Source organism: Muntiacus reevesi, chromosome 3 (assembly GCF_963930625.1).
Source record: "Muntiacus reevesi chromosome 3, mMunRee1.1, whole genome shotgun sequence".
Lineage (NCBI taxonomy): Eukaryota > Metazoa > Chordata > Mammalia > Artiodactyla > Cervidae > Muntiacus > Muntiacus reevesi.
In genome coordinates, this window is record NC_089251.1 from 190,095,345 (window position 1) to 190,123,245 (window position 27,901).

Here is a 27,901-nt window from a genome sequence, read left to right on the forward strand (position 1 = left end):
ATCAGTGATTTGCTAGGATTAAAACCCCTTCACTCCCTAGACCACGTACTTGACCCCAGAGGCAACCTAATGGTGCAGGAAGAGCGATAAAGACTAAACATCACTGATACCATCCAAACATCTCCATCAACCTACCCATCAAAAATCTGTGCCAAGTGCAGGGCAGTGTGTTCATCTGCCCCCCCCCCCAACCCCCTCCCTCCTACCTCCCATACCCCAACCCACCTCCCTTCCCCCCACCCCCCTCACTCTGGATTTGACTCGTCTTGGCAAAGAACATCTTAGGAGGCCTCCCTTCTTTCTTTCTTTCAAGGAGGATGGGGAGGAGTTCATCTCCCTATTCGAGAAATTACCTCCACTAAACCTCACCTTTGGCCCACCTCTTGGTTCTCAGATCAGGCAAAAAAGTCACCGCGTGCAAGACCCACGCTCCACAGCTGGGGCCGCTCCGCCCTGGCAGCGGCTCTGGCTCGCAGGGAGCTCGGAGAGGCGAGGGGCTCGTGCGGCAGCTGATCCCGGTTCCTGGAAAGCTGACCTCCCGTGCCCCGCACCGTGAGGCTGCCGGAGCCTCAGCGGCAGCCGCTCCGCCCGCCCCGCAGCGCAGTCTCGTGGTCCTGGTCCTCCCGCCCGCGCTTCCACGCGCGGCCCGCAGCAGCTGCCGGGTGATCCAGCGGAAATGACAAGCCGCGGTTCCCGGTGAAAGGAGGGTGCGCGCCGCTGCTCTTCCGAGCTGGAGAGGCGGTGTGTCGGGGAAGCAGCGCCCGGGAAGGCTCTCGCCGCGGCGGCTCCCCCTCGTCGCTGTCTCTTCACTTCTCGTCCCCCGGGCGTTCCGCGCCCTTGGCCGGGAAGATGGTTATAATCGTGACAAAGCTGGTGCATTGCTTTCATCTCGGGTAAGCAGGCGGCTTGGCGTGCTTTTCTCTGTTTTTGTGCACGTGTTAGGTCCGAAACCCACACCGGGAAAGGTCTTTTAACTGCTAAAGTTTGTTTTCTAACGAAGACTGAGAAAAATGAGCTTTTGTGTGATTTTAAAAATCCTTTGGAAAAAATAAAAACCCTTTGGGGTTGAGTAAGCTTTAGTGTTCTTTCTTGACCTCTGTTATTCTTGACCCTGTCCCTGACCTGCTTGGTAAAATTTCAGCCTCAGTTTGCACTATGAGGTTAAGGTACTTTTTTTTTTTTCCCCCTTTTTAAAGATTTCTGGGATATTCTAGGGGAGCTACTTTCTATATAGGCAAACGGATATTTTCATTGGTAGTCTTCCCGGTTATGATTTCAATTACAGCTAAGAAGATAATAATATTAAAGTTGAACATCAGTCTTCAGCAGCATTGAACTTAAGTTGCCTGGAGGACATGTGCATACGGTGTGTAGTTACCTGGTTATACCAAAACAAGTGGTCGGGGGTTACTGTTGAGAAATAGGAGCCCACAAATTTAAAGAAAAACAAAAAATTAGCACTCGTTCTGTCCTTTGGGTGTTGATCGAGAGAGCGTCTCCACAGCATTGTCAGTTCAAAAGGAAAGAAACACTGTCAAAGTGTACTTTTGTGGTTGCAAATTAACATTGTTGATGAAAACTGTGGAGTCAACATCTTTAGCTGACTCTTCATATAAAGAAAAAAATAGAGGTTTTCAAATATAAACCAAGGGCATTCAGATAACTGTATTTAACTCTGTGCTACCAAAGAAAAACCAACATGCCATGTAATATTAACTACAGTTTCAGTTACCGTTAATTTGGTTGGAGGTTTTGCGAGAAAGCATCATTTTTCCAAGTAAATCCCAAATTAATAAGTTAGTAGTAGGTCTACAAGTATTGCTTAACACATAGCAATTATAATCAAATGGGATAGAAAAATGTTTTCTTTATAGTCTAATATTAGATTTCTTTGTTTCCTGCCTAATCTTATCCTTTTTAATAATCCCTATTGATAATGGGTCATTTAAAACAGTAACTATGTGCTGTTTCTCTGAGATATCCCTTGATGTCTTCTTATCAAAACTAAAACCCTCAAATTATAAATCTTGCAGTGATAAAGCGGAAGAGACCAGTAAATACTTGATATTGAGTGGTAAGTGCTTGACTGAAAAAAAAAAAGCTAGTCTCTGGATAGATTGTTGCTTATAAAGTCTTTTTAAATATAGTTCAGTGTGATGCATTCTCCTGTGGACCCATTGAACTATGAACAAGTAAACTCTAGGAAGAAAGGGTGAGGATTCAAGCTTGTGCAGAGCTAAAATGTTGTGCTCAGTCCTAACTCTTTGCTGCCCCCATGGACTCCCACCAGGCTCCTTTGTCCATGGAATTTTCCAGGCACGCATACTGCAGGTATTCCTGACCCAGGGATCAAACCCTCATTTCTTACATCTCCTGCTTTGAAAGGCGGATTCATTATCCCAGCTCCACCTGGGAGGCCCTAAATGTTTATTTCTATCTTATTCTGGAGGGATTGAAAGCCAGCTGCATTCACTCAAAAGACTTGGTTCTACAGAAGGAACAGAGTTCTTTTAAAGGCTCATTATTAGCTTGGAAGCTGAGGGAAATCCATTCCTTCCTCCTCTTTTGGTGTAAATATCCCAACTCCATGCATCTTTAGCTGCCTGAGTTGTGAGCTCTCAGCTGACCTGTACCAAGACGAAAACTGCCTGGGAGCGCTGATGGTAATAGTCTGATCTCTTATCTTTAGCTGTTCATGTCAGCTGAGTTCCCAGATCCCCAGCCCAGGAGATCCTCAGCGGAATTAACTTAAGCATCATTCTTATAGCTCCCAAGGACCTGTGGTTTTACTGGGGAAAAACTGTCTCCTAAGCCCTGCCTCTGTTCTTGGTCTCTATCACTGGAATAGTTTCTGGGCGGTTCCCCCAACCACCGGTTATCAGCAATGATCATTCTGGTTCTAGTTAGGTATTAATTTGTTCTAATGCTAAGAACTCCAATCAGCAGTGGCCTAGAATGATACCTTAACGATCAATCAATCTGAAGAAGAAAACAGGAAAAAAAAGGTCATTCCATCATTTGGGTTTTGAGAGACAGACAGTTCTGTTTCTTTCTCTGCTTCTTTCTCCTCTTGTCCAATTACAAAGGAGTAAAACTCTTCAGGTGCAAAGTGAGGGCGGTGCTGCGGCCTCTGCTGCTGTCCCAGCCCCACTGGCCACTGCTGGTGTCTCTTCCCTGTGAGACAGAAAAAAGGAAAATGTGATTTTTGGACTGCCTTACAGTGGTTGAAGTCAATGCTCGGAATATAAATTTCATTTTCCCTTTCAACAGTGAATAGTACTAGACCATCAGTCCCAGTGTGTATGTTTTCCTTGTCTTTTCCTTTATTGAGGAAGAACTTATATCTGCCCCTTTGTTTCTACCACGAATTTTGAGGTAGACTCAACTAGTGTTTGGGGCTTCCCAGGTAGCTCAGTGGTAAAGAATCTGCCTGCCAAGCAGGAGACTTGGGTTCAATCCCTGGATTGGGAAGATCCCCCGGAGAAGGAAATGGCCCCACTCCAGTATTATTGCCTGGGAAATCCAATGGACAGAGGAGCCTGGTGGGCCCCAGTCCACAGGGTCACGAAATGTCAGACACAACTCCGTGAATAAATAGCAGTAGCAGCAACTACTATTTAGGATTGGAACAAGGCTCAGCTGCTGTTTGTGTTTCCCAAGGGGCTCAGTAGTAAAGAATGCTGCCAATGCAGGAGCCGCAGGAGATGGGAGTTTGATCCCTGGGTCGGGAAGATGCAGTGGAGGAGGAAATGGCAACCCACTCCAGTATTCTCGCCTGGGGAGATCCCGTGGACAGAGGACTCTGGCAGGCTGCAGTCGGTGGAGTCTCAGAGTCAGACAAGACTGAGCATGCACACAGCTCTTGTTTTGTTCATTCTTAAAACCTAGATCAGTATACACCCCCAAGTATTTTTTTTATATAGGGATTACATGTATTTTAATAATATAGAACATTTTCATCTACCCTTCATCAATTTTTTTTTTTTTTTTGTAGCAATCTGAAAAGAGCTAATTACTATCTTGTATAGCCTGAAAGATGTTCATCCTTGTCCCTGGTTGCTTTTGATTTAATACATGAATTTTCCATTAATTAGGCTGACTCTTAGCTTTGGTTTTAGCAACTTAAGGAAAGGAACATTGTACCTATACAGGATTAGAAACACTCAAACATTAACTGGAGTCTGGGCAAGAAGCCAGTAATATCAAACTAGTTCTAGAGTTGATATATTTGTGTCCAAAAAACCCAGGGAGTCTGTCATCTTCAAGGGCATAGTTAGTTTTTAGCCCAGCCAGCAATTTTCACGTTGTCATTTCTAGAAATTCAACCTGGGAATATAGCTACATCCTAAGGCTTTAGGATAGTATTGATTCTCGGTGACATTCTTTTCTGTGGAATAGTTCAGCAATGTGGGTGGGGGAGGTGGGGAGTGGGGAATGGGGAAGTGGAGGTCACCCTGATGTCTTTTTGAAGGTGCAAGCCTAGTTGGCATCTGAATATCTGCATTTCTCGGGACAAATCATCAATTTTTCACTCCCTCCTTCTACATGTTTTTTTAAAAACCATTTAAAAATTTGCTTATTTTTGGCTGTGCTGGGTCCTTCTTGTGCACAGGCTTTGTCTCGTTGTGGTGCCTGGGCTTCTCATTGCAGGGGCTTGTCTTGCTGTGGCTTTAGGGCCCGTGGGCTTTAGTAGCTTTAGTAGCTTAGTTGCTCTGCATGTGGAATCTTCCCGGACCAGGGACTGAACTGCTGTCCCTTGCATTGCAAGGCAGATTCTTAACCTTTGGGCCACCAGGGAAGCCCACCTCTTTCTACATCTTTAAGTTGCTTATATTATTATGTTTGAATATCTTGCTTATATCAATTTTAAAAGAGTTGTAAGCCATTACAGAGTTAACCTGATGAATCTCTTAGAAACCTTCAATTCTAAGAAGTCACCTGGTAAAAGCATTAAAAAAAAGAGTCCAAACTAAATGCCCATTCTCTGCTTCTTCTACCATTTATCACACAGATGGGCAGTGATGATGGCAGGGCATGCCGAGAAGGAAAATGCACAATCTTAATCACTTCCTCAAGCACGTCATAAACTTGTTAAAAATATTAGTACTTGTTTGCATTGTATTTTTACACTGAGTGTTTTCATGTAGGTTACTCTATTAAATAAACATTTGAGACCTACACTTCCCTATCTTTCCCCAAATGCCTGAAATTCAACATAGACCCAAGAGACTGCGGTTTATCTTTGTGTTCCACGCTTGCTTCTCTGGCTGTCACTCCTAACGCTATCTGTTTTAAAGTCTCCCAGGTAGGAAAGGGGAGAATCTCTTTGAGCTCTTTCTTCTCCATCTGATAGGAAATAATGTCTGTGCAAGTTTGGAAAAGCCTCTCAGCTCTTTCCTTCCCATCTGTTCTGCTGGTTACTATTTTGATTCAATCAGCTCCTTCCATCTTTCACCGGCTCTGTTGAGCATTCTGTTGTACTCCACTCTTTGGTCTTCTGTTTGTGCTATAGCCAGAGTGGTCTGTTTGGGCTTTCAAAAAATTTAGGTGCCTGACCATGACGGTTTCCAGATTACATGATACAATGCCACACATCCAGATCATCTGTGAATTTCTCATATGTACAAGGTACATCTCAATTTGCCTTCACTTTCTAAATTTACCTCCTTCCTTTTCTCACTGTTTTATCCCATGATCTAGCTGTGTTGATCTTTTGTTTCTTTAATGTTTTAATCTTGTGCCTTTATCTCCTGTGTCTTCTACTGTAATATCTTTCTCCATGTTCTCCAAGTGGTGTATTTTATTCATTCCTGGAGATCCAGACCTAATTTGTCTGTTTCTTAGCTTCTCCTGAAACAACCTGATTAATATTAAAGCAGTTGCTTCCCTGGTGGGCTATAGTCCACGGGGTTGCAGAGTCAGACATGACTGAGCGACTAACATTTTCAATTTTTCTTTTTTTCTGTGATCACTAAAATTATTGGTAGTTTTCCACTTCATGTTAATACTTAATATTGATTGTGTGCCTTTTGCTTGCCAGATACTGCATTTAGTTCCTGAAGATACAGGAATGAAAATATGCGGACTTGCTCTCTCCATGAATGTCTAGTGGTGAGACACCTCCAAAGTGAGAGATTCGAGAGGGTGAAAGCGGGATGCTGTTTGGGGTCATTATTACTATTGTTACTACAGAGTTTGGTCCTTCTTTAGACTAGGCTTTTTTCTTCAGCCCTGTGGGTTCACTTAGGCAACTAGTCTACTTAATCCTGAAACCGTGGGCCTAGGTCTGCGAATTAAAGGGCCAGAGAGTGTGACTTATTGGAATAGAACCATCATGATTGGAACAAAAATAGAGTATCAGATGTCTAACTGGCATTTTCACTTTTTAAGGTTGCTCAACCAATAGTCCTCATAGATATTCTTTTCTCATTCCCTGCGTATACTTTTATTTTATTTGTTTTAGATAGACTTTCTTTTAGAGTACTGCTAGGTTCATAGCAAAATTGAGATGATGATACAGCCATTTATTACATACCTAGCCTTCCCCATTATCAACATCTCCCACCAGAATGATAACATTTCTTACAACTGATGAACCCACAGTGATGCCTCATAATCACCCAGAGTTCATACTTTACAACAAGGTTCACTCTTGGTGTTATACTGTATTGGTTTGGATAAATGTATGATGACACAGGCTTCCCATGTGGCTTGTTGGTAAAGAATCTGCCTGTCAATTCAGGAGACATGGTTCGATCCCTGAGTCGAGAAGCTCCCCGGGAGAAGGAAATGACAACCCACTGAAGTATCCTTACCTGGAGAATTCCATGGACAGAGGAGCCTGGTGGGCCACAATTCATGGGGTCACAGAGTTGGACGTGACTCAGTGGCTGAGCACACACTACACATGATGACATGTATCTATCATTGATGCCATACAGAGTATTTTCACGGCCCTGAAAGCACTCTGTGCTCTGCTTGTTCATTCATTTCTTCGCTTCCCTACCACCAGCCCCTGGGAACCACTGTTTTTATTGTTTGCAGAGTTTTACCTTTTGCAGAATGTCATATGGTTGGAATCATGCAGTATGTAGTCTATTCAGATTGGCTTCATTTAGTAATATGCATTTATTTTCCCATTGTCTTTTCATGACCTACTAGCTCATTCTTTTTAGTGATGAATAATATTCCATTGTCTGTGGCTATACCGCAGTGCATTCTTTCTAATTATTTTTGTTTTTTTCTTCTGTCGGACTTGGGTCTTTAGGGGGTCAAGGCTTTGTTTGGTTCCAGGCACATATTATAGTATGCGCCTAATTAATGGTTGTTGTGGGAATAAGGCATAGGTGAATATATGAGATAAATAATTTTTCTTTTTCTTGTGCTGTCCTTCACCTGGAAGCAGCTTCCAGACTGGATAAGTTTGTGCTTATGGGAGAATGTGCCTTTTATTTTGCTTTTTCTCCATTAGCCTGCCATCACTTCTTAAAGCCAGTGGTCAGTAAAGTACAGCTCTTGAGCCAAATCTGTCCTGATACTCATTTTCATAAATAAAGTTTTAATGGTGCACAACCATGCCCATTTATTTGTGTAACGTGACTGGCAGACTTGAGTGATTGAGAGAGAGAGACCATGTGACCTATTGTGCTAAATATTTGCTTGGCCTTTACAGCAGAGGATTTCTGACCCCTGCTGTAAGTGGGAAAGAAGCTAGAGTCTGAGATCAGGGTGGCAGAAGTCATTGCTTGAGGGGACTTTTCCAAAGTATCAGCTGTTAGATCCTTCAGTTCAGTTCAGTTGCTAAGCCGTATCCAACTCTTTGTGACCCCATTGACTGCAGCATGCCAGGCCTCCCTGTCCATCACCAGCTCCTGGAGCCTACCCAAACTCATGTCCATTGAGTCTGTGATGCCATCCAATCATCTCATCCTCTGTCATCCCTTTCTCCTCCTGCTGTCAATCTTTCCCAGCATCAGGGTCTTTTCAAATGAGTCAATTCTTCACATCAGGTGCCCAAAGTATTGGAGTTTCAGCTTCAACATCAGTCCTTCCAATGAATATTCAGGACTGATTTCCTTTAGGATGGACTGGTTGGATCTCCTTGCAGTTGAAGGGACTCTCAAGAGTCTTCCCCAACACCACAGTTCAAAAGCATCAATTCTTTGGCGCTCAGCTTTCTTTATAGTCCAACTCTCACATCCATACATGACCACTGGAAAAACCATAGCTTTGACTAGACAGACCTTTGTTGTCAAAGTAATATCTCTGCTTTTAATATGTTGTCTAGGTTGGTCATAACTTTTTTCCCAAGGAGTAAGCATCTTTTAATTTCATGGCTGGAATCACCATCTGCAGTGATTCTGGAGCCCCCCAAAAATAAAGTCTTCCACTGTTTCCCCATCTATTTGCCATGAAGTGATGGGACCATGTTAGATCCTTATATGGAGTAATATGTTTCTGAGATTTATTTTGATTAGTGTTGCAGGTAGAAACTATAAAAACAAATCTGGTGAAAGATCTGGTAACTTTGTTTTACTAACAACAAGACAGATGCTTTTGACCCAAGCCAATTTTAAAACTTTAACACGAATCAGAATCACCTGGAGGGTTTGTTGGACTGCAGAGTGTTTTGCCTCCCCTGAGTGAACTCCTAATTCAGTAGCCTTGGGTGATGCTCCAGAAGTTGCATTGAGACAGGTTCTTATATGTTGCTGATGCTGCTGGTCTGGGGACCATACTTTCAGAACCATTAGTTCAGAGCTGTGATTCTGAGCCTCAGTTGCATCTCAGAACCATCTAGGGAGTTTAACATTTTTTATTTTAAAAATAAAACATACTCTGCCTCACCCCAAACTTACAAATCAATCCCCAGAGTTTGTATTTTAAAAAGAGTAATTCTGAAGAATAATCATCTTGCTTTTAGAACTGTCATGTGGGCTTTGCTATCTAAGGTGTACATGAGCTGTTTTGATGACAACAAACTTTGTTTACAGTAAGTTCTAAAAAATTACATCCAGATATCATTCCTTTCTTAGTTTTAAGTAAAACTAAACTGGAATATTGTATGTATATTATATTTGTCAGTGGACTACAGAAAAATTATAGTCTAAAAAGTGCACTCAATTCAGCAGAGTTCCTTTTTTCTTACTAACTTTGGGAAGTATTTGTAAATTTGGTTTTTTCACTGTGTAAAATTAGTTGTGATTCTATACCTGATAATTTCCCTTAAAGTGAGTGAGGATAACCAACAAGGACCCAATGTAGCACAGGGAACTATTCTCAGTATTTTGTAATAGCCTACACAGATAAGAGTCTGAAAGGGTATATCTGTGTAGCTACTATCTATCTGTCTGTCTCTCTGAATCATTTTGCTGCATACCTGGGAGCAACACAACATTGTAAATCAGCTATCCTTCAGCACTGGGTGGGGGGTCATGGACAGCTCACATTCTGCCATCCTTCCATGGTTTCACTGCAGCAAGTTTCAATGTTCAAGTGCCTTCTAAAAATGGCTAGAAATAGCCCAAGAGGTCTTCTTTCCTGGCTTTTCCTCCTCCATTTTCAGGGAGAAAGCATCCCTTACCATCTGGGTAGGTATTTTTTTAAACTGAATAAGATCCTGTTGCTCTGTATGTGCTTTTGTTTAGAGATTTTGTTTCCCCTCTACTGCCTTTTCCGCATGCTATATCGCTGTATTCATTTTAATTTCGTTGATTGCTATTTGTAATGTTCTGAAGCTGAGTATTATGTCAGAATACAAATAAGGCAAAACAACCATGAAATAGTAAATGTCTAAGAAACAATTCTTCGGCACTTTGGCTGCTAATGTAGTTGCCTCAACAATCGGGAGCCACACAAAGAACTCCTAAGCCCTGTGTTTAGGAAGGGGGAGCAGTGTGGTCATGTTTTTGGTCTGCACTTAAAAAAATTTTCTTTGACCTTAAAAGGGTAGGAATAAATGCAAAGATTTGAGTTTATGGATCCCCAAATCCATACAGCAAAATAGCCATCAACTTCAAGTACATAATTCTGCATATGGAATCATGATGATTACTAACATGAAGTGTCAGAATATGAGTTTGACAAATAGCTTTATAAAAATCATGTACTAACGTATGGAAGAACTCATTTGTTCAAGGAATTTGAATTAACTCAAGTTTGAAGTCAGCTGTCTTGAGTGAAAATTCTCACTTTTTTTTTGCATTTCATTAGGAGATGAGGAAGTACTTAGGAGCTATTATGAGTTACATAGAAATGAAGAACTTTTATTCTTTCCTTTTCATGAAGGCATGGAAGTCACTTGGTTACGCCCAAGTCAGCTCTACAAAGGGGGCTTTTATTTGTAAGGACTCATAGTTACAGCTTCTAGAAGGCAGTAGCACCCAGGAAAAACCCAAAGTAATAAAAGATGTTAATTCATTGCTCTATGTTGTTCTTATTTGAGTGCAATCATTGGAAGAGTCAGGGCTAGTTATTCAACTGGAAAAATTGAGTGAAATAAAGACTCTTCCTTAATTTTTTGGATTTCATTTCTCAAGAGGGAATGTTCTAGATTTCTCTTTTATACATAAACAGGGCCAGTGTTGTCAGCATTGCTGGGGGCTCTCCTTGTTTTGAGAGCAAAACAAAGTACTTCTTGTTGCTTTTTGTCTTGCTCATAGGAATGTTGTTTAGGTCAGTGGGTTCCCAAAATGAACATGCTTTGCCCACGCTCAGATGGGACATGTGCTGGTTTAATGCTCTGCCCTCACTGTCTTGAAGCGCTTAATAAATATTTTCTGAACAAGGGGCCCCGTGTTTTTATTCTGCGCTGGATCCCATAACTAACACAGTCAGTCCTGGCAACAGGATGGTATCTTATTCATCTTTTGTTTCCCTGCAAATTTTCAGCATTGTGCTGGATGCACAGATGAGTGAATGAATGAATGAGTGCCCCCTTTATTACGAGAAGAAAACAAAGTAGTTTTTGTTGCTTGCTGCATTGCTGATAGGACTATGGTTTAGATGAATGGGTTCCCAAAGTGAATCTACTACAGATATGGTGAGGTGGATGGTTGAGTGGTGGGTAGAAGTGGCAGTGAGTAAAATTCTTTAAACTTTTAATGAACACAGATTCTCTTCATCTTCCTGGATCAAAATTCCGTGAGAATAAAGGCCAGGAATCTATGCCTTTAAAAAACTCCTCTGGTCCTCTCGTACATGGCAAGGACTGCGATCTTTTCCCAGGGAACTCTGCAAGGCCTGTAGGTCTGTGTCCAACTGTGGATGTGGGTTTCTGGCTTGTCAAGGCTGTCTAGAAAAAGGCCTTTTTCAAGGACATCAAGTATAATTTAGAGGAGAGTGGGGTATAACCAGGCTAAGAATTAGCACAACACTCCCAAAAGCCCAAGATGATCCTATGTGATAGCTATGGGGCTACCATTTTTCCCATCACTTCTACACCCATTGGAAGGAGTATGAGAGTCTGTGAGGTTTATGCTCCCAAAGCATGAGGTGAAGGTTGGCATTACAAACCATGCGGTAGCAAAAAGCACCAGCCTGCCACAGCCTGCTGGAAAGTTGAGATCCACTAAGTAGTGGGCGGAGAGGTAGAGATGACAACTAACAGGAAGGGATAAAAATTATCCAGAAATAGAAAGTAATTTTTCAACTACCTGCATGATTTATTTTTATTATGTCAGTTCAGTTCAGTCTTTCAGTCGTGTCTGACTTTTTGTGACCCCATGAACCACAGCACGCCAGGCCTCCCTGTCCATCACCAACTCCCGGAGTTTACTCAAACTCATGTCCATCGAGTCAGTGATGCCATCCAACCATCTCATCCTCTGTCATCCCCTTCTCCTCCTGCCCCCAATCCCTCCCAGCATCAGGATCTTTTCCAATGAGTCAGTTCTTTGCATCAGGTGGCCAAAGTATTGGAGTTTCAGCTTCAACATCAGTCCTTCCAATGAACACCCAGGACTGATATCCTTTAGGATGGACTGGTTGGATTTCCTTGCAGTCCAAGGGACTCTCAAGAGTCTTCTCCAACACCACAGTTCAAAAGCATTAATTCTTCAGTGCTCAGCTTTCTTTATGCTCCAGCTCTCACATCCATACATGACTACTGGAAAAACCATAACTTTGACTAGATGGACCTTTGTTGGCAAAGTAATGTCTCTGCTTCTTAACATACTATCTAGATTGATCATAACTTTCCTTCCAAGGAGTAAGAGTCTTTCATGTAGAGGATCATGTCAAAAATATGGAACGCTTCACGAATTTGTGGGTTATCCTTGCGCAGGGGCCATGCTAATCTTCTCTGTATCGTTCCAATTTTAGTATATGTGTTGCCGAAGCAAGCACAGTAAGAGTCTTTTAATTTCATGGCTGCAGTCACCATCTGCAGTGATTTTGGAGCCCCAAAAAATAAAGTCTGACACTCTTTCCACTGTTTCCCCATCTATTTGCCATGAAGTGATGGGACCAAATGCCATCATCTTAGTTTTCTCAATGTTGAGCTTTAAGCCAACTTTTTCACTCTCTTCTTTCACTTTCATCAAGAGGCTCTTTAGTTCTTCTTCACTTTCTGTCATAAGCGTGGTGTCATCTGCATATCTGAGGTTATTGATATTTCTCCTGGCCACCTTGATTCCAGCTTGTGCATCATCTAGCCCAGCGTTTCTCATGATGTACTCTGCATATAAGTTAAATAAGCAGGGTGACAATATACAGCCTTGACGTACTCCTTTTCCTGTTTGGAACCAGTCTGTTGTTCCATGTCCAGTTCTAACTCTTGCTTCCTGACCTGCATACAGGTTTCTCAAGAGGCAGGTCAGATGGTCTGGTATTCCTGTCTCTCTTAGAATTTTCCACAGTTCATTGTGATCCATGCAGTCAAAGGCTTTGGCACAGTTAATAAAGCAGAAATAGATGTTTTTCTGGAACTCTCTTGCTTTTTCGATGATCCAGCGGATGTTGACAATTTGATCTCTCTTCCTCTGCCTTTTCTAAAACCAGCTTGAACATCTGGAAGTTCACAGTTCACGTATTGCTGAAGCCTGGCTTGGAGAATTTTGAGCATTATTTTCCTAGCGTGTGAGATGAGTGCAATTGTGTGGCAGTTTGAGCATTCTTTGGCATTGCCTTTCTTTGGGATTGGAATGAAAACTGACCTTTTCCAGTCCTGTGGCCACTATTGAGTTTTCCAAATTTGCTGACATATTGAGTGCAACACTTTCACAGCATCATCTTTTAGGATTTGAAATAGCTCAACTGGGATTCCATCACCTCCACTAGCTTTGTTCATAGTGATACTTCCTAAGGCCCACTTGACTTCACATTCCAGGATGTCTGGCTCTTGGTGAGTGATCACACCATCGTGATTAACTGGGTCGTGATGATCTTTTTTTGTACAGTTCTTCTGTGTATTCTTGCCACCTCTTAATATCTTCTGCTTTTGTCAGGTCCACACCATTTTTGTCCTTTTTTGAGCCCATCTTTGCATGAAATGTTCCTTGGTATCTCTAGTTTTCTTGAAGAGATGTCTCAGTTTTCCCCATTCTATTGTTCTCCTCTATTTCTTTGCATTGACCTTATTACTTAGTAAATATATTTTCCCAGCATCTATTATGTGTCAGACACTATGTCAGGCAGTAGGCTACAGAGGTGACAGAAAGGGTTAATTCTTGATGTCATGGAACCTGAATTCTGATAGGGTAAGAGAGACCTTTGCTAAACATGTCAGAGTTATGAGTTCTGTGACAAGAATGTGATAGTGTGTGTGAAAGGTTATGGACCTCTCAGTGGGTGAGCGGGGATGTGAACTTCTCTTCCTTCCATACCAAATGTAGTTGCTACACTGATGTGTTAACTTGTCAAGAACTCAGTTCCCTTAGCCTAAGGAGCCAAGGTGGAATTTGCCTTCTTGGCCAGGCCATTGAACAGTTTGGTTGTACAGGACGATTTTGGAGGGTTTAGGCTGACTTTAGTGCTATTATGTCAGTCCTATAATAGCAAGTAGCTCCTTTCCGGTTGTTGGATGTGTTAATTGAATGCTAACAGTGAGAGGTTAAACTAACATTATTGTCTTTGTTTTCCTAATAAATGTGTCTGGCTGGCTTGAGGAAGATAAAAACAAAATACTAAGCAGGTGATGTTTTTTGTCTGCTAACATTTATGTTGACTTTTGGCAGACTTCCCCCTTATTTTATATTTACTGAAATACAGAAATCACGACTGGCTAATGAGTAAATGGTTAAAGTGATGACATTTTTAATGTTAAATATTTCATTATAATAAGCTAGGAGAAGAATGTGTAGAATTAAACAAGTGAGTTTTATAACGTATGGAGCATAGGGAAAGAAATCAGGTGGAATTGTTTTTATTGTTTAAACTAAAATACTTCTATGAAAAAGGATCTTTCCAAAAGTTGGCATTTTTAGACAACATGTATTAGAAACACTTAAAATATAGACTCTTTCCTAGTTCTTTCTTATTACAAAAATCAACTGTTATATTGTAGCAATCTTTCTTGAAAATTTAGATTTATTTAAATATCAATTAGTAGTTCTATAAGTGTTGTTAATACTTAGGCCAAATAGATGACTTTTATTTTGCTTTAAACTGCAGCTAATACTTAAACAGATAAATTATATAGTATTTGCTATGTGCCAAGTACATATATCAACACATTTAATCCCCACAAAAGAAAAACCCCAGTGAGATAGATTTTATCATGATCCCTCCATGACAGATGTTGAAACTTCACCTCAGAGAGGTCGAGTGGGAAGTCTGAGGTCCCGGGGCTCTGTGTGGAGAAGCTGGGGGTTGAGCCCCACCCACTGGGACTGGAGTCAGTACTCCCACCCTTCACACGGTACACGCATCACAGGAGAGTTGCTAGTAAGTAGAAAGCGAGGGTACTCCAGTTACTGTACAAATCTGCATTTGTTTGGCCCGAATTGGTGCTGATCCAACCAAGAATTGTCGTCATTCAGTAGCTAAGTTGTGTCTGACTCGATGTGACCCCATGGACTGCAGCATGCCAGGCTTCCCTGTCCTTCACCATCTCCCAGAGCTTGCTCAAAGTCACGTGCATTGAGTCAGTAATGCCATCCAACCATCTCATCCTCTGTTTCCCCCTTCTCTTCTGCCTTCAGTCTTTCCCAGCATCAGGATCTTTTCCAATGATGTGTATGGCTGAGTCCCTTTTTGTCTACCTGAAACTATCATAACATTGTTGATTGGCTATACTCCAGTACAAAATAAAAAGTTTTAAAAAATGAGAGTGATCAGATCAGGTGGTCTAAAATACTGAAAACCCTAGAACTTAAATATTTTCACTTCATGAATCTTGTTGGTAAATGTAGGGTAAATCTAGCATCAGGGTCTTTTCCAATGAGTCAGTTCTTCACATCAGGTGGCCAAAGTATTGGAGCTTCGGTTTCAGCATCAGTCCTTCCAGTGAATATTCAGGACTGATTTCCTTTAGGATGGACTGGTTGGATCTCCTTGCAGTCACCCAAGTATTGGCTCCTTGGAATTCTATTGTATAGGAATGTTCAACACAGTATTAAAAGTGGCTGCCATTAATTGACTGTTTACATGCATCATAAACTCGAATAATAGGGACCTTACCTATTTCTTCTCTTAAAAAAGACCATAACATCCATCTGAGATACAGTGATGGTGATACATACTATGATGCCCATTTTGTAGATGATGGAACAGAGTCTGAGTGAAGTATGTAGAAAGAAAGAAGGAAAGTGAAGTCGTTCAGTTGCGTCTGACTATTTGCGACCCCATGGACTGTAGCCCACCAGGCTCCTCCATCCATGGAATTTTTCAGGCAAAAGTACTTGAGTGGATGGCCATTTCCTTCTCCAGGGGATCTCCCTGACCCAGGAATCAAACCCAGGTCTCCCCCATTGCGGGCAGATGCTTTACCATCTGAGCCACCGGGGAAGCCCTGAGTGAAGTGTGTAACTTCCTCCAGATCACAGCTATTTGTCTGACTCCAAAGCCACTGTATCCTTAAGTTTCTGTAATGAATGTTGTCCATACCTTAGTTCTCTGCCCTTAATACTGTTAGTAAATAACGGTGATTATTAGCAGTAAGGGGCTTCTCTTCTGGCTCAGCTGGTAAAGAATCCACCTGCAATGTGGGAGACCTGGGTTCAATTCCTGGGTTAGGAAGATCCCCTGGAGAAGGGAAAGGCCACCCACTCCAGTATTCTGTCCTGGAGAATTTCATGAACTGTATAGTCCATGGGGTCACAAAGAGTGGGACATGACTGAGCAGCTTTCACACACACATGTGAGCAGTAAATAAAGTCAACAGGGTGTTATGGAGAATGTCCCCCCCACTAATCCAGAATAATATATAATCCCATATATAAGGAAATATATTAATTATCTGTGCTTTACCTTCAGAAAGCAGTGATTCTGCTTCATGTGAAAAATGAGGCCAGGCCTTGACTGGACGCTCTCTTTCCAGAATAAGCCTTTCATCTTTCCAGCCAGGATGCGAATTTAGCTAAATATTCCCTGAAGCAACACTAGATGGCGCATGAGAACAAAAGAGTTGGGAGCCATTTATAGGATGCATGCAAGCCTTACTTTGAATTAGAATAGAATTTATTTTCTGACGTGAATCATTGATTTCAGGCAACCAATACCTAACCTGAGGAACACCGGACTTGATATTCTGCCGATATAAAACTCTACCTTGTCACCAATTTGGAGTAGAACCAGGATAAATCTAAGCCCAAAGCCAATTCTTTATTTTCAGCAGAACATTAACCAAACAGATGTCCTGGCATCATTTCTATAAAGTAATTCTGGCCCTACCACAGCAAAATTAAACTGAATATCTGAAAGAGATGATATAGCCATGGAATATTCCTAGGAGCTATATAAAATGAATTTCTATGCTTTCTTGGACATCGCAATATGTGTTTTCAGGAATGTGTGTTTGTGACGTTATTCAATGCACACACACACACACACACACACACAAAATAGCCAAAAAGGGTGCACATTTATTCTCTAGAAGTATTTGTGTTTAGGTCATGAAACTTCCATAGTTTTGGGCTCTATTAATTCTGTTTGTTTGTATCTTCAACTATTACTTCAATTTTTTTTTTTTCTTTTTTGATCATCTGTGCTTTGAGGAATTACAGAGCCTCATGAGACAGAGTAAAGCAAAAGGTAGAAAACAAAGGAAAGAAATTAGAAGGGTGGAGATAAAGGATGAAGCATTCAGATGAGAAGCTCTAATGCAACCCAGGGCAAAATATCATTTTCTGAGTGTTTCTGAAAAGTAAAAAATGACGGTGGGTAGATTTGTTTAAGCCCTGTACTTTCAAATTAAAACCAAAAGTAAAAGGGCCATGCTAGCCTATGTTAATTTTTAAAAACAGCTTTTCAGGAGAGAAGAAAAATAGCATTCTTAAGGAAATGCCTCTTGAGTCTCTTTGCTCTTCACAACTAGATAAACTACTCGGCGCTCACCAGTTGATGTAAAGACAGGTCACTTGTTTTGAAACAAGTCAAAGAGTTAGTCTATTGTCTGCTTACGGCGTGCTCAACAGTCGCTTATTTGAGTTATCTCTCTTAATTTTCCCAACAGTTTGTCAGGGAAGGGGTTCATTTATTACCCTTATTTTATGGATGGAAAAATGACACTTAAGGGAGTAAAGTAATAAGCTTAGGGTCTCGTGACTACTGCTGGGAGGAGCCTGGTCTAATCCTTTGAACCGTGATAGGATGGTCTTCCCTTGAGAAAAGTGTGGCATGAAAGCCAGACCTGTGGCATACGGTGAATTAATTGAAATATTCTTTAGATACCTTCTCAATGTTCTCTTCTTTCTCAGTCACACTCCAGGGTCCTCCCCTGCTTGCCGCTCTTCCTCACCTCCCACCTCTTTCCCAGAGAGGCCGAAGCATCACGCCTGCCTGTGTGTGAGCTAAGTCGCTTCAGTCCTGTCTGACTCTTTGCAACCCTACGGGCTGCAGCCCACCAGGCTCCTCTGTCCATGGGATTCTCCAGCAAGAATACTGGAGTGGGTTGCCATGCCCGCATCCCATGAAGCTTTCTGCCCAGGGATCAAACCTGCGTCTCTTATGTCTCCTGCTTTGGCCAGCAGGGTCTTTATACCCATGCCACCTGGGAAGTTACCGTCAAAGTGAAGTGAAAGTGTAAGTCACTCAGAGGTGTGTGACTCTGCCATCCAATGGACTGTAGCCTGCCAGGCTCCTCTGTCCATGGAATTTTCCAGGCAAGAACAGTGGAGTGGGTTGCTATTCCCCTCTTCAGGGAATCTTCCTGACCCAGGAATTGAACCCAAGTCTCCAGCATTGCAGGCAGATTCTTTACCATCTGAACCACTAGGGAAGCCATAGGATACTTTAAAAAAAAAAAAAGTTTCACGAGTGATTGTGATACCTTGCAGGTAACATGATGCTTGAATTCAGATTCTATTGCTACTAAGCCAGATAGAGCGAAAAAAAAATTTTTATTTAGGGGCTGCTTTCTTAGATTTGAACACAGTTCATTTTATTCAGCTCCCTAGTTGTATGCAACTCTCATGTATTGGTGATTAACCTAATCTTGATTAATTTTGAGACGATGACAGAAATATAAAAAAATAAATCTCAGGAAGGAAAATATATTTGCTTAGGCTCCCAGATCACCCATGATACAGAAGCAGAGGCACGCCCACCAACATGCTAGACTTGTGTCTAAGAAAGTCATCCATAAAATTAAAGTTTTTTAGTAATTTAGGGGCTGAACGAGTGGAAGATTATAATGAAATATGCTGTTTTGGCACAAGCTCAAAGGAGCCTCAGAGAACAGGATGTGGTTCATTGTATGCTAAATCTGCTTTGTGATGAGCTAGGTGAAATCGAGCAAGTCTCTTAACCTCTGTAGTCTCAGAACCTCATCTGTAAGAGGTGAGGTGGGGGGCTTGATGTGCTTACTCTCTTGCTAAGCTTTAACTGTCTAGAATTTTTTTTTAGGCTCCACACCTGAAGAGAGTAATCAAAAGTAGGGCATGCAATTTTAATCAAAGCCAAAAATTATTTCAGGACAGTGTTGTTATAATTAATATTCAAAAGTTCTTAGAGATCCTTAGATGAAAGCTCAAAAGGAAAGACGATCATGGCTTAACAAATTCAATGAGTAATTAATTGCAGATGACTAACGCTCTTCTTCGCCCTTCAGGGGCACAGGAATAGGATAAGCAATAAAAGTGACTCAAATTCTTCCTGGCATGCCGAAAAGAGCCAAAGGAAATTTCTGATGTGATTTAGCTTGCGCAGTCTTCTATCCTTGTTAATTATTGTGAAATAGAATCTGCTTAATATCTAACAGTCCTTCTAACCGCATTTGTAATTCTGAACAGTCTAATAACATCCTTTGTCAACAGTGTCAAATAACCACAAATTTCATTTCACAGAGAATTTGGTAGTACTCCATCTCTCCTACTTCCTCAGTTCTTTATTTATTGCGTCTGTATGATCTCACTTTTATGTGGAATCTAAAAAAGATGGAACTCATAGAAACAGACCATATTGGTGGTTGCTAGAGGCGAAGGAAATGGGGGGGGGGGGGGTCAAAAGGTACAAATTTCCGGGTATAAGATTAAAAAGTCCTAGAGCTGTAGCGTGCAGCCTGATCCTTAATACTGTATTGTATATCTTTAAGTTGCCAACAGAGGAGGTCTTAAAGGTTCTCATCTTAAGAAAAAAAAAAACTATAATGATGTGAGGCAGTGGATGCTATTCTTAACTAATTGTGGTGATCATTTACTATGTGTGTGTGTGTATATATATATATATATATATATATATATATATCAAATAATTTTGTTGTGTTCCTCTAATACAACATATGTCAGTTCCATCTCAATAAAACTGGGGAAGAATTAGCGCAGATGTTTGCTCAGTCTTATAACAATGTGATCGTCTCTTTCTAATGGAATGGTTCTGGACAATGACCAACTTCTTAGTGCCAGTAAAACTTTAGAGAGGCATCGTCACAGGCTGGGCCAGTGGGTCCAAAGTGGAAACTAGAATGAGAGGGGTTAGTTAGACTGGAAGAGGTCTTAGAAGTTATTTGTTCATCCTTATTTCTTTTTATGTATAAGGAGATTAAGACCAGAGAAGTTAGGCATTTGTTTATGGTCACATGACAGGTTAGTGTTTGAACCAGAACAAGAACCTGGGATTCATGACGCACAAGTTAAGTCCACTTCCACACCATGGTGTCTGTCTTTGCAGTAACTAGATAGAGAGAAGAAAACTGGAAAGCAGATCATTTGCAAACTAGATGATATCATGTTTGATTACTGCTTTCAAAACCATGAGACTTAAAGATCTGGTTTTGTGCATTACGGTGTGTATAGCATCTGAATAATCTAATTATTGCTTTTAAGAGAAAAGATGTATGGAATTAACCATATTTTCTTCCTTGTGAAAAATAATTGTGTTTCTGGTTGGATTTAGAATACTTGATCTTAACACTAATATTAAATACAGTAATAACTTCTAGTGATATATTTGTGTGGTGTATGTATGTTTGTGTATAAGTGAAAGTAAAACCAAGTGAACAAGACAGGATGAGGACAGCCATGAAGTGAGACAGGCTGGATCAGTGTCAGGACTCTTGCATAAGCCAAAGGCAGCAGGGCTGAGAGGCACTCCTGATTTCTAACTCCAGGTGACTTTTAATAAAATGGGAAGTGGCTTCATTATAGTCTGGTATGAACTATAGGACTTCATGAGCAAGGTTTCTTCTTGGTCACCATTCTTATAACTTGAGTAGATGGAATGAGTTTTTGTAGTGGACCTCTAAGTTGGTGTCAGTCTACAATAGCGTAAGAATACTCTGTTTTTAATTTTCAAATCCTGGGGACATTAATAGACAGTTCTAGATCCCAACCAAGGTGATGGAACCACTGCAAGGTACACCTAATTTTATGGAATCTACTCTAAAGATAGATTCTCATTAACTGAGCTATTAGCAAAAATGGAGGGTTGGAAAATTCATGTCGTTGTCTTGGACATGTTGTACCTGCTCTCACCTGGAATCCAGGGGGCTTTAGATGTGTCTGAATTCCAGTTTTACCACTTACTCTCCATATAGAAACACAGACAAGTTCAGTAACTTCTTTAGGACTGAATTGCTCCTCCCTTGGAGCAGGAACTTGCAACCCATGCCAATATTCTTGCCTGGAGAATTTCATGGACAGAGGAGCCTGGTGGGCTACAGCCAATGGGGTCAAGAGTCAGACATGACTGAGTGACTAACACACGCACACACACACGAGTTAGATATTAGGTCAAGTACTTGAGGCACATCGTAAATGTAAACCCATCTCATAAATAATTCAATTAGTAGAGAAGAAAGCATAGACTGTGTAGAGGGTGGCCTTTTTTTTTTTTTTTTTTTTTTTTTTTAGCAGTACTGGAACCTAAGGAATGAGATTGATTGGAAAAGGGAAGAGACTAGAACAAAGTATTCAAGAATGTGTGACTGTTCACTTCTCAAGATCTTCAGAGAATTTGCTGGAACATAGTAAGAAGAGCTGGGTTCTTCACTTGTTCTTCAGCTGTTCACTCTTGTCTGACTCCTTGTGACCCCATAGACTGCAGCACACCAGGCTTCTCTGTCATTCACCATCTCCCAGAGCTTACTCAAGTATGTTGAGTCAGTGATGCCATCCAACCATCTTGTCCTCTGTCGTCCCTTCCTCCTTCTGCTTTCAATCTTTCCCAACATCAGAGCCATTTCCCATGAGTCAGCCCTTCGCATCAGGTGGCCAATTATTGGAGCTCAGCACCAGCTCTTCCAATGAATATTCAGGGTTGATTTCCTTTAGGATGGACTGGTTGGATCTCCTTGCAGTCCAAGGGACTCTTAAGAGTCTTCTCTAACACCACAGTTCAAAAGCATCAATTCTTCAGTGCTCAGCTTTCTTTATGGTCCAACTCTCACAGCCATACATGACCACTAGGAAAACTATAGCTTTGACTAGATGCAAAGTAACATCTCTGCTTTTAAATATGCTATGTAGGTTGGTCATAGCTTTTCTTCCAAGGAGCAGGAGTCTTTTAATTTCATGGCTGCAGTCACCATCTGCAGTGATTTTGGCACCCAAGAAAATAAAGTCTGTCACTGTTTCATTGTTTCCCCATCTATTTTCCATGAAGTGATTGGACCAGATGCCATGATCTTCGTTTTTTTGAATGTTGAGTTTTAAGCCAGTTTTTGCACTCTCATCTTCACCTTCATCAAGAGGCTCTTCACTTTCTGCCATAAGGGTGGTATCATCTGCATATCTGAGGTTATTGGAATTTCTCCCAACAGTCTTGATTCCAGCTTGTTCTTCAATCCAGCCCAACATTTTGCATGATGTACTCTACATAGAAGTTAAATAAGCAGGTGACAATACACAGTGGAGAAGGAAATGGCAAACCACTTCAGTATTCTTGCCTTGAGAACCCCATGAACAGTATGAAAAGACAGAAAGATAGGACACTGAAAGATGAACTCCCCAGGTGAGGAGGTGCCCAGTATACAACTAGAGATCAAGATCGGTGGAGAAATAACTCCAGAAAGAATGAAGAGACGGAGCCAAAGCAATAACAACACCCAGCGGTGGATGTGACTGGTGTAACAGGCAAATTTGGCCTTTGAGTACAGAATGAAGCAGGGCAAAGGCTAATGGTGATGGAAGTAAAGTCTGAGCAATATTGCATAGAAACCTGGAGTGTTAAGTCTGTGAATCAAGGCAAATTGGAAGTGGTCAAACAGGAGATGGCAAGAGTGAATGTCAACATTCTAGGAATCAGCGAACTAAGATGGACTGAAATGGGTGAATTTAACTCAGATGACCATTATATCTACTACTGTGGGCAGGAATCCCTTAGAAGAAATGGAGTAGCCCTCAGAGTCCACAAAAGAGTCCGAAATGCAGTACTTGCATGCAATCTCAAAAATGATAGAATGATCTGTTGTTTCCAAGGCAAACCATTCAATATCACAGTAATCCAAGTCTATGCTCTGACCAGTAATGCTGAAGAAACTGAAGTTGAATGGTTCTATGAAGACCTACAAGATGTTCTAGAACTGACACCCAAAAAAGATGTCCTTTTCATCATAGGGGACTGTAATGCAAACATAGGCAGTCAAGAAGTACCTGGAGTAACAGGCAAATTTGGCCTTGGAGTACAGAATGAAGCAGGGCAAAGGCTAACAGAATTTTGCCAAGTAAATTTACTTGTCATAGCAAAAACCCTCTTCCAACAACACAAGAGAAGAATCACACATGGACATCACCAGATGGTCGACACCAAAATCAGATTGATTATATTCTCTGCAGCTAAAGATGGAGAAGCTCTATACAGTCAGTAAAAACAAGGCTGGGAGCTGACTGTGGCCCAGATCATGAACTCCTTATTGCCAAATTCAGACTTAAACCGAATAAAGTAGGGAAAACCACTAGACCATTCAGGTATGACCTAAATCAAATCCCTCATGATTATACAGTGGAAGTGAGAAATAGATTCAAGGGATTAAATCTGATAGAGTGCCCAAAGAATTATGGGCAGAGGTTCATGACATTGTACAGGAGGCAGGGATCAAGACCATCCCCAAGAAACAGAAATGCCAAAAGGCAAAAGAGTTGTCTGAGGAGGCCTTATAAATAGCTGTGAAAAGAAGGGAAGTGAAAGGCAAAGGAGAAGAGGAATGCAGAGTTCCAAAGAACAGCAAGTAGAGATAAGAAAGCTTTCCTCAGTGATCAATCCAAAGAACAAGAGGAAAACAACAGAATGGGGGAAGACTAGAGATCTCTTCAAGAGAATTAGAGATACCAAGGGAACATTTCATGCAAAGATGGGCTCAATAAAGGACAGAAATGGTAGGGACCTAACAGAAGCAGAAGATATTAAGAAGAGGTGGCAAGAATAAACAGAAAACTTATACAAAAAAGATCTTCACAACCCAGATAATCACAATGGTGTGATCACTCACCTAGATCCAGACATCCTGGAATGCAGAGTCAAGTGGGCCTCAGGAAGCATCACTATGAACAAAGCTAGTGGAGGTGATGGAATTCTAGTTGAACTATTTCAAATCCTAAAAGATGATGCTGTGCAAGTGTTGCACTCAATATGTCAGCAAATTTGGAAAACTCAGCAGTGGCCACAGGACTGGAAAAGGTCAGTTTTCATTCCATCCAAAGAAAGGCAATCCCAAAGGATGCTCAAACTACTGCACAATTGCACTCACCTCCCACACTAGCAAAGTAATGACCCAAATTCTCCAGGCCAGGCTTCAACAGTACATGAACCGTGAACTTCCAGATGTTCAAGGTGGATTTAAAAAAGCAGAGAAACCAGAGATCAAATTGCCAACATCCGTTGGATCATCAAAAAAGCAAGAGTGTTCCAGAAAAACATCTACTTCTGCTTTATTGACTATGCCAAAACTGTTGTGTGGATCACAACAAACTGTGGAAAATTCTTAAAGAGTTGGGAATATCAGACCACCTCACATGCCTCCTAAGAAATCTGTATGTAGGTCAAGAAGCAACAGTTAGAACTGGACATGGAACGACAGACTGGTTCCAAATAGGAAAAGGAGTATGTCAAGGCTGTATATTGTCACCCTGCTTATTTAACTTATATGCAGAGGACATCATGTGAAATGCTGGGCTGGAAGAAGCACAAGCTGGAATCAAGATGGCCTGGAGAAATATCAATAACCTCAGATATGCAGATGACACCACCCTTATGGCAAAAGGTGAAGAACTAAAGAACCTCTTGATAAAAGTGAAAGAAGAGAGTGAAAAAGTTGGCTTAAAGCTCAACATTGAGAAAACTAAGATCATGGCATCCAGTCCCATCACTTCATGGCAAATAGATGGGGAAACAGTGGAAACAGTGACAAACTTTATTTTTTGGGGATTTGGGACTTTATTTTTTTGGGCTCCAAAATCCCTGCAGATGGTGACTGCAGCCATGAAATTGAAAGACACTTGCTCCTTGGAAGAAAAGTTATGACCAACCTAGACAGCATGTTAAAAAGCGGAGACATTACTTGGCCAACAGAAGTCCGTCTTGTCAAAACTGGTTTTCCCAGTAGACATGTATGAATGTAAGAGTTGGACTGAAAAGAAAGTTGAGCACTGACGAATTGATGCTTTTGAACTGTGGTGTTGGAGAAGACTCTTGAGAGTCGCTTGGACTGCAGGGAGATGCAACCAGTCCATCCTAAAGGAGATCAGTGCTGAATATTCATTGGAAGGACTGATGTTGAATCTGAAACTCTAATACTTTGGCCACCTGATGTGAAGAACTGACTCATTTGAAAAGACTCTGATGCTGGGAAAGATCGAAGGCAGGAGGAGAAGGGGACTCAGGGGATAAGATGGTTTGGTGGCATCACCAACTCGATGGACATGAGTTTGAGTACACTCCGGGAGTAGGTGATGGACAGGGAGGCCTGGTGTGCTGCAGTCCATGGGGTCGCAAAGAGTCGGACATGACTGAGCAACTGAACTGCACTGACAGTACTCCTTTCCCAATTTGAAACCAGTCTGTTGTTCCACGTCTGGTTTTAACTGCTGCTCCTTGACCTGCATACAGGTGTCTCAGGAAGCAGGTAAGGTGGTCTGTTATTCCATCCTCTTGAATTTTGCACACCGTCAAAGGCTTTAGCATAGACGATGAAGCAGAAGTGGATGTTTCTCTGCTATTCTCTTCCTTTTTTTCTGATCCGGTGTATGTCAGCAGTTTGATCTCTGGTTTCATGCTTAGTCACTCAGTTGTGTCTGACTCTTTGTGACCCCATGGGTCTGCAACCTGCCAGGCTCCTCTGTCCATCAGATTCTCCAGGCAAGAATACTGGAGTGGGTGATCATTTCCTCCTCCAGGGGATCATTCCGACTCAGGGATCGAACCTGAGTCTCCTGTTTCTCCTGCATTGCAGGCAGATTCCTTGCCTACTGAGCCATCACGGAAGTCTCAGGTTCCAGATCTTGTTGAATTATTAGTTTGCAATATAGCAGGGTCATTATTTCTTTTTAAAGAATTTGTTCCCCATGAAGTTCTTCCTGTTAAGCAGACTAAAAAAAAACAATCAAGATTTCTTTAGGACTTTTTCCCTTGTACAGTTGAGACTATATCATTGGAATTTAAAGTCTCCTAACCCTTGCAATTAACACCTTCTGATCTGATGCTCCCTATCTGTTGCGAAGCCAAAGGCTAATTCATTGCACATACAAATAAACTATAACCTGTGACAAATACTGCTTGAATGCAGCACTGGCCCAGAGATTAGTATTGAAAATCCTCCAGTAGGCAGACTGACTTGGAATTATAAGTAGGCCTATGGGCTGTTGATATATAAAAAGTAATTCTAACTTTCTATTAAAATTATGCAAACAAATATGGAGAAGAAAATGTAGAGTTAAGGTCAAGTATTGCCAAATGAGAGTTTAAGAGGTTTGAAATCAGCAGATCATTTGGCTCCTTGAAGAATTAAACTTTTGATTATAGACATTGGGTGGGACATGGGTGGTTCATTGCAGTCTCTCCTCTCTGGTTGAGACCAGATCATCAAGGATCAGAAGTCATTTACCTACAATGTCTAATCATTGATTTTTCTTTAAAATTAGTCCCATGGTCTCTTTTTAATAGTTAAAAAAAAAACCAAAATGAAAAAAAAGTTGCATTTTTCTTGTGGTTATGTAAAATGCTGCTTCCTGTAAAATACTCAAATATAAAAGAAATGTATGATAACTAAAATTGCTTCAAAATCACCACCACTGTTGTTTCACTGAGTATCCTTTCATGATTTTCTTTATCCATGATGTTATTTGCTGTGTAACTTTTTCTCTCATGTACAGTCATTTCTTCCCTCACCTCTCCCCCAGGCCATAACTACTTTCGAAACAAAATGATATGAAAACAGGAAACCCATATTTATAACCTGTGTACCTTTCCATGTCTGTCTTTGTGCTCATATAATCATATAAAAACATATGGGCATAAAGTATTTTGAGGTGTATTCTTTTATAAAAGATAAAAATCTTGTAACCCTAGAGCTAGAAACCTCTGTGGAGATGAGCATAAAATGCTAGATTTTTGTATATTTCCTACTTGCACCCAGTTCAACAGCATTTTTCTTGGCAGGTTGCATTTAAAAAATATTCCCAAGGCATTCCATTTAATTTTCATAGACACAATTCTTTTTGAACTCATATTTTATTAGTTTGAATGATATGTAATTAAATTACTTAATGAAGATAATAGGACCAATTAGCCTGAATAGCTTCCTAATTCTTAGTAAACATATATAATTCAAATGGTGAGGGAAGAGCTCCCGTAGCCCAGACAGAAGCCTACAGATTTCAAACACTCTGTTTTTACCAGTGGATTATATGCAGGGCTGGGAGAACTATTCTCCCAACAAGTTTTGATTTTTGCTGAAATTGCTTCCCTGGTGACTCAGACGGTAAAGCGTCTGCCTGCAATGCAGGAGACCTGGGTACGATCCCTGGAGAAGGAAATGGCAACCCACTCCAGTATCCTTGCCTGGAGAATCCGATGGACGGAGGAGCCTGGTAAGCCACAGTCCACGGGGTAGCAAAGAGTCGGACACGATTGAGCGACTCCACTTTCACTTTCACTTATAGAGACCATACATGCTGTTGTGTCTCCCTTCATCACCCTGTGATTTTTTTTTTCTTTTTATTTTTTTCTTTTTCTTTTTATTTTTTTTTTATTTTTCAGTGGGTTTTGTCATACATTGATATGAATCAGCCATAGAGTTACACGAATTCCCCATCCCGGTCTCCCATCCCACCTCCCTCTCCACCCGATTCCTCTGGATCCACCCTGTGATATT

At 41.2% G+C, this 27,901-nt stretch overlaps 1 protein-coding gene and 1 non-coding gene across 2 annotated transcripts in view; one reads left to right on the top strand and one right to left on the bottom strand.

The window, feature by feature from the left end:
* The first annotated feature begins 718 nt into the window (after window positions 1-718).
* Window positions 719-27,901, top strand: part of ARHGAP18 (Rho GTPase activating protein 18) — a 193,693-nt gene continuing 166,510 nt past the window's right edge. Inside the window, exon 1 of the mRNA XM_065931348.1 lies at window positions 719-893. Coding sequence (XP_065787420.1) covers window positions 850-893 — 44 coding nt within the window. The 5' untranslated portion in view covers window positions 719-849. The remainder of the gene's footprint in view (window positions 894-27,901) is intronic.
* Window positions 12,239-12,345, bottom strand: LOC136165648 (U6 spliceosomal RNA). Its single transcript, XR_010662652.1, has one exon. It is a non-coding gene; the product is annotated as a U6 spliceosomal RNA (small nuclear RNA).